The following is a 7553-nucleotide window of genomic DNA, read 5'->3' as shown; positions in this document are numbered from 1 at the left end:
TCTGTTTGGATGAAATTAAAAGTGTACAAGATTTTAAAATCAAATTGTTTGGTTTTGATTCAAACTAGTCAAACCAGTTCAGAAAAGACGATGAGACTTCCTCTACTCACCACCCCGCTTCTGGTTTCTCCTTAGGGAAAACAGTGCTGTTTGTGCCCATGTTCATTCACTGAACTTTTAAACACAGAGCATTCTTAAAGAGAACGTAAGGAAAAGAGCTGGAAGGAAGGGCACGGAGTTCTTATCTTTCATTTATCTGCACTGAGAAAGAACATATTTAAAACCATTCACCAAGTAATACCTGTTACAGCAAGTTCAAGCTTACCTCATTCACAATTGCTGACCTGTGTACTCTCCAAGATGTCCAGGGATGGGGCTGTCTCAAGGAATGCTTTGGTGGTTTGGTGGGAAGAGCAGTCCCTGAACTGTGAGGAAAGTTAATAAACTGCACAGGTGTTACATACTCCATGCAAGTAGCACCCCTCATGTCCCACCCGCTTCTGTTCCCAAAGACAAGCTACTTCATCTTACCCTTTCCTCCCTGGGACCACAATACTGCTCACTTTTACCCGCATCAGTCCCCACCGCTGGGGAGATGTATGCTTTGTAGAGACCCACTTTCTGGGTGGGCACCTCTGGGCCACTGGTAACCAGGCCTTGGCAGGGTCCCCAGGAAGGGTGAAAGTGGGGTCAGAGGTGTCACCATGCCACAGAAGCTGAGCTGCTTGTCCATGCTCAGGATGGACAGGCCCTGCCTCAAATAAAGGCTAGAAATAGTTGTTCTGGGTGACTTCTTCCCCATAAAGAGAATTGGCTAAGCCAGCTGAAGCAATCTGTAGTTGGCTTCTAAATCAGCATCGGGGAGGGGGAAAACCTGACAACAAACATTGGTAACAGAAGGTTTGTGTGGGAAGGTGGTTCGGTTTGGTCTAAAACAAGCAGTGTCTCTGGTAGAGCTGTTGTTAGGAAACACATGGGGCCCTCAGTGCCTGCAGTCTTTGAAAGAGAGCTGCTGTTGCTGCTGCTGCTGCTGCTGCTTCTGGGTTTTTTGCAGGGGATGGGGGAGGATAAAGTGAGGTGAGGCAAAGACCCAACTGAAGAGCATGGAGGCATTATTAAACAGTGGTGGAAAAACCCACCACCAGGTGTGGCAGCGGTGAAGTCCTGCACTTGAATCTCAGCTGCACTCTGCAGCTGCTGAACCACCTTCAGTGACATACCTGCCTTCTCTGAATCATGGCCGGCTCATCTGTGAAATGAGGACACCAAAGGTGTCAGCTGGGGTCTTGGCAGGAAGCAGTCGCATACTCAGAGGGGTGACCGAGGAGAGTTTCATAGGGGGACTATTAACAAAGGGTGTGGGCAGGGTTAAGGGACTCCATGGAGGACACGGGGGCACCTGAGGGCTGGCACAAGCAGGGAGGGAGGCCAAGCCTTAGCTTGAAGAGACAGGGGAGGGTGTGGTCACCAAATTCCAGAAGTCACCTGACAGGAGCTGTGGTCCTTGGCAGAAGAGCCCAGCCACTGCCAACCCACAGCTGGCAGAAGGAAGCCAGGGGAGTGAATTCCTCAACTTCTCTCATCTGTCAAGCTTCTCCGAGTGTCTCTGGGAGATCCGGACCAGAAGCCAGGAGCTCAGGTCCACAGAGGCCAGCCTCCTGGAGCGAATTGCTCCAGGGTAAGGAAGGGACCCAGAGAAGCACACAGGGAATATCAAGCTCTCTTAAATACCTGATGGAGTTGGTGGGGTTTTAAAATGAGGTAATGATTATAAATCCTGGCACAGTAAACAGTCACTTATTGTCCATTTGATCAGACTACTTGGCATTTACTTATCGAAAAGCCACAATATAACTTTATTCTCTGGGGGCAAAAGCCAGAATGAAAACAAGACGTGGTCATTTGGAGTGAAAAACAAAACTTTTACAAATTTGACAGATAACATTTATTAAAACATGTCATACAAAAGGGCATGGTCTCTTCTATAAGAAGAAAATATTAAACAGTAACAATTAAGTAAAACCATGCTGTACACTGAAGACAGCAATATATAAAGACAAAACTATTCAACTTTTGCAACACAGGCATAACATTTCACAAAATATCAATAAGAAATGCACCTAATGATAATCTGTTTATCATCAAATGGTTTTGTGGCCTAAGAGTCACCTGACTTGCATAAATAATTTTCTAGAAGAAACATTGGGAACCTCATAAAAAGAAAGAAGGCAGCAGCAACTGACATGACACAGGCTTCAAGCAAAATTTTTTTTAAAAAGGGTCACATTTGCAAAATGTGTTCCAGCATCTTCCCATAGGGCACTATCAGTAGAGATTTGAAATAAGAAACTTGTACCTTTAAATATATAAGTAGCAAAGAAAAAAACTGAAACAAACCCTGGTTTCACTGAACAAAATTAGTCACTCATGAAAGCAACCTAAATCACAAAATTAGTGGCACAGAAGGGGGTTGGGGGTACTATGTTGCTTGGTTTCCAGCACTCCTAAGTTAGCAGACCTTACGAAAGCAAACACCTGGATTTGTTGTGATGGTGCCCTCTCCATCCCTGCCCAGGTGGCTGTAGCACACCCCCTTCCCCAGGAACAGACTGCTCTGCTGCTTCTGCTGTGCCTCAGCTTCACTTCCACAGCAGCTTAGGGGTGTAGGAAGGAGCCACTGAAACTAAGCGGCTTCCCAAATAGCTAGAAGCCGGTGTACGGTCAGTTTAGCTCAGCAAACGCCCCCTAGAATGGAGGGGACCCTTTTGGACAGACTCTTTTAAAGTAGTGGCCAAAAGGGATGGAGGAAGGTGAGATGCAGCAATCAGAACCAACAGGCTGGGGCCCGGGAGCGCCTGAGGGCAGCCCACAAAGGCGGAGGACAAGTCATCACAGTCCGTGTCCTGTCCTCCTTTAGTTAGATGGTGATGACTACTTACCAGTGGATTACTGTTATGTGTATATCTAAAATTAAAGGCATGGTATAAATACAAATATTAAATACCATTGGTGGTGCCTCAAAGCCCTTTCCCACTGGAGAAAAACCACAGTTAAGACTCAAAGTAGGGGACAAATACCTTGGTTGTAGGTCACTGAAGAGACCAATCCCTGAAAGACCGTTTGGAAAATGTTACAACTATCCAAACTTGTTTGGAAGGATAAAGATTTTCTAAAGCTGTACTGAGGCTAAGGGGAGAGACTACCACTCCAACTCAGAGTGGGGAGAAAAAAAGGTAGTAATGCAGTATGATCTCTTAATCCTTAATAGCAGAACTTATAAAAATTCACTTTTAATATCCAAATGAAGGCAATCCCCTTCTGACTCGGAACATGGCCAGCATTACAGACACCCAACCATTTCACAAGGTGTGGCTTACCTGATGAGCAACCCCGATTTTTACCAAAACTCCAACTATTACAAAAAACTTCAATCAGCAGATATGAGGAACTTAAATTTAAGTTCTACATTTAGTAGCTGATGTATATATAAGGATTTCACTAAAAGACATTCCTCTCTTCATGACACATTAACTAAGTCCCAGCCTAACTGACTGCTTCCAAAGCCACCAGTACCCAAGGGCCGGTCACCACTCCTGGGTGAACAAATGCTCTTCGTTATGTCTCATGACAAGGGGGCTGTGCTAATTTCAGCATAATTGAAGGACCATGATTTTCCCAGAATACTTTTACCTTCCCTCTCAGACTCTTTTCTCCAAATGACCCAATGCTCATTTGAATATAATCTTTAATGGAACACAGCACATCAAACCTTCAAACAGGCAGAAAATGCTTTGCTAACACCATAGGAGAGGGTAATCAGCTCTGGGCAGAACAAAATGGCTTCCTGCCTTAGTACTAAAATTAGTAAGGGTAATGAAACAATTTCTCCTCACACACAATGGCTAGGATCATACCAATAATCCACTGGCCTCTAACATGAGAAAAAGAGGAGCAATTGAGCTTGATTGTACAGTCACCTCTACACTTTTGTCAGGAACACAGAGAAAGGACTGTTAACTGGTGAAGGTGCAACACTAAGAGAAGATGATATTAATGTGGCAAACAACCAAGAGGTAATTTCTAGTTTCTAGGTTAAAAAAAAAACAATATATATATATATATATATATATATTATAAAGTTTTAAATACAAAGTGCTTTTTATATATCAAGAATGATACAGTGTTAGTAAATAGATCCCTGTTTTGTAATCTTGATTACAAGAGTTAACTGGTAAATAAGTATTTTCTTTCCCCTTTCCAGACAATGTTCAACAAGTAAACACCTTGGTGTTAGGAGCTTGAGGATCAGAGGCCAGTGCCAGCAATGTCTATCACATTAGAGCAAAGCCAATCTTTTAAAACAAAATTTCACCCCAAATACAAGAAAAATTATTTTTATTTTAAAGAAAAAAAGTTTCTACTGAGAATAGACCAGTAAGTTTACGAAAAAGATGACATAATAGTAGCACCCTGTCCTACCCTCGTAATAACCTCGGTTAAAAGCATTCTGCATATATGCTTTCTTTTTAACCTAAAACATCTGACTGATAGGCAGAAAAGGTCTCAGAACAGCTGCTTTTCTTGTTTTGGTAGGTACAGTTATGTGGACTTGTAAATTTATGCAGCTTTATCTATAATTTGGGAACATGAGTCTGTAAACTACTTTGCTAAAATTAAGACTCCTTTCTCTCTTTGAAAACACAGTCCAGAGCTCATGAAGAACTGGCAGTATTAGCTCAGTGAACCCCTCTAAAAGAGTATCCCTGCCCTGCCCCACCAGTGTACTTTCAAGACTCTTTCTTCTTCTCCTTTGCAATTTTTTTCCCCTGAAGTACAACCTGCCACTCATAAAATGCTGCTTCTCCATAGTTCTCACTCTGACAGTTGGAATGTCACTGTAGCACTCTATGAACTCCTAAAGTTCACACATAAGTCTCATCCATGACTTCTGGCTCCTTCCTACTAACTGTGGTCACTGACAGCCTCTTTGGGCAGCACCATAATCTAAGACAGAGCAATGGCTGCAGCAGCCAATGGTACCATGATCAGAATCACAGCGGGCTAGAAGTCTACTAGCCATAGAGTATATCCCACTGTGTGGATGCTACAATTAGACAAACAGGATTTGGGACAGCAAACCAATTAGAAATATCTATCTCTGGCACTCTAGAGAATTACAATTAGATACAACTGTTCAGACTCAATGTTAGTACTAAAATACAAAACTCTGCCTTATCAAGAGTCTGAAACACATTGTGACAGCGGCATTCTACAGAAATTGAAGTTTGTACCATAAGTTGTTTCATACTTAGAGTCACCCTCTTAGTATCTCTGTAGTTTTAGTTAAAATACTCTTTAGAAAGTATAAAACCAGACAGCAGAGCTTTGTTAATTTCTCAACCTAGGGAATCACATTATATGTAGCTTTTACATAAGTAGCATTTCATTCAGTGAAGCAGCTACCAAAACAAATCCACATTACCTAAGTATCTATAAGAAGAGCAAAATAAAATAATAAGTGATCAAAAACTGCTGCCACCTGAAGTGGAACTGGTGGGCTGAAGTCCAGTTCCAAATGCAGGTGTTTCTACTGCCAAGTCCACCTGCCTCAATTACAAATGGCCTAAAGGTTTACCTTGCCAGCTGGGCAGTGGGTTAACTCACCCCCATTACCCATTCCAGGCTAGGACTGAAACACACAAATTTGAGGAATTAGATTTTTTAATTGGCCTACTTAGAGCTGGTCTTTCAGAAATATCTTCCTTTTTTCCTTAAGCTTCTCATAATAGCAAGTAGCACACATCATCTGTGCCCAGATTTGCATTAATTACCATAGTTTATTTTTGTGCATGCCACTCAAGGGCCAGATCCTATTTTTAGTTAGCCTCAGTTGTATTCTGCTCAGCCTTTGCAGCTTCATAGGACTTGGTACAAGAAGTCACATGCCTGTGGAAACTGTCCCTCCACATAAATCTCTTTGCACAGATATTACACTCATATGGCTTTATGCCTGTGTGAATTTTCATGTGGCCCACGAGATGGTGCTTCATTTTGAATTTCTTGCCACAGACACCACAGCCATAAGGCCGAAGACCGAGGTGCATACTCATGTGCCGATCTCTCTGACTCTTGTGAGTGAAACTCTTCCCACACTGACAAGGATACAGCTTGTCGGTGGCTGAAAATCCTAAGTGGGAAGCTTCTTCTTTAATTCCTGTTACCATTTCGATATTCTCACTGTAGCCTGCTGTGAGGGCAGCCTCCTGTCTGTGCCCAATTAGATTCCCATCCGACCTCTCTCCAGAAAACTCCTCCATGGAAGAGCCATAGAAATCCACCTGCTCATCATAATTGCTTTCATCAGCTTGTTCGTCAAACTCTGCTTCCACTTTTTTTTCCCCGATGTGAAAGTCCTCCTCCACTCCTGAGGGCTGGACTGAGTGCTCTGTCTGCATGGTATTGATGGACTCAGTGACCTGGTGCTCGTCGTAGGCAGCATGCACGTCCATGCCCTCACAAGCCTGTTCCAAGCGCTCGGGCTTCACGTGGATCCAGCGTTTGTGAGCCATGATGCTGGGCTTACTGTACATGGGCCGGGTGTAGTGGAACTCAGCGCTGTCGCTGGCTCCCTCCTCGCCATCCTGACTCGCCATTTCAGTGCTCAGCCGGTCATGCTCTGTGGACGAATTACTAGGCAGGTATTCGTGCTCGGTGAGCTGAGATGACAACTCGTCTTTGGTGCTCTCTTCTTCATTCTCACCATCCCTCAGTTCTTGGGCTTTGGGGAAATCAGTATGGCCCCCAGATCCCAGCTCAAAGCTCTCTACCAGGCCATTATAACTACTGCTGCTTGGAGACTGGTGGTCACTGCCATGATTTAGCTTCTGACAAAGGACTGTAGGGTTTCCCTCTAAAACCTCAGTGCATTTGTCTACCACATGCCACATCTGGAGGAAGCTTGCTGCTGTTAAGTAACTGACAATTTCTGGAGCAGGCATTACTAGACGTCCTGTATAACTAGACAGGAGAATGTTCTCAAACACTCTTGGGTTCATCACATCAGGCAAAACAATTCTCCTACTGTTTTTCAGGAGTACCTGGTCACAAAAGTAGGGTGAACTAGCAGCAAGAACAGCTTTGTGTGCCCGGAAAATGTGCCCTTGGACAACAATAGAGACGTCACATAATTGTCCTTGCTGGCGCTGCTGGTTCAGTTTCTGCAGAATGGTGCTAGAAAAATCAGGAAATTCTACTCGAAAAGAGTTTGTTCCAGGCTCCATTTCATCACAAATCTTGTTCAGTGCTACAAGAGAAAGAAAAATCAGTACTAATTCCAGCCCAAAGAGGAACTTATTCTATCCCCTTCTCCACCACTAAGAAAACTAAGACAAGTTCCAAAGTTCCATAAAGGCCCCTTGCCTGTGGGCACAGCACAAGTGGGTGGAGGATTCATTCCCCAGAGCAAGGCTACAGATGTGAGTGTGCCACCCACCACTCTTCGTGGTATTAACTCTTGATTTTGCCTCTGCCTCTAGATGAGAGCAAAGAATCCA

The 7553-nt window shown here is 43.7% G+C and overlaps 1 protein-coding gene across 1 annotated transcript; it reads right to left on the bottom strand.

Moving 5' to 3' along the window:
* Nucleotides 1–4584: 4584 nt before the first annotated feature.
* On the bottom strand, nucleotides 4585–7298 carry ZBTB43 (zinc finger and BTB domain containing 43). The gene has a single exon (XM_008571964.1). The coding sequence runs from the start codon at nucleotides 7278–7280 to the stop codon at nucleotides 5877–5879; it is 1404 nt and encodes a 467-aa protein (XP_008570186.1). The 5' UTR covers nucleotides 7281–7298; the 3' UTR covers nucleotides 4585–5876.
* Between the last annotated feature and the right edge of the window lie 255 nt (nucleotides 7299–7553).

This window comes from Galeopterus variegatus, unplaced genomic scaffold (genome assembly GCF_000696425.1).
Source record: "Galeopterus variegatus unplaced genomic scaffold, G_variegatus-3.0.2 Scaffold739, whole genome shotgun sequence".
Classification (NCBI taxonomy): Eukaryota; Metazoa; Chordata; class Mammalia; order Dermoptera; family Cynocephalidae; genus Galeopterus; species Galeopterus variegatus.
Note: the sequence above shows the minus strand (reverse complement) of the source record. Positions and strands in the feature narration are given on the sequence as shown.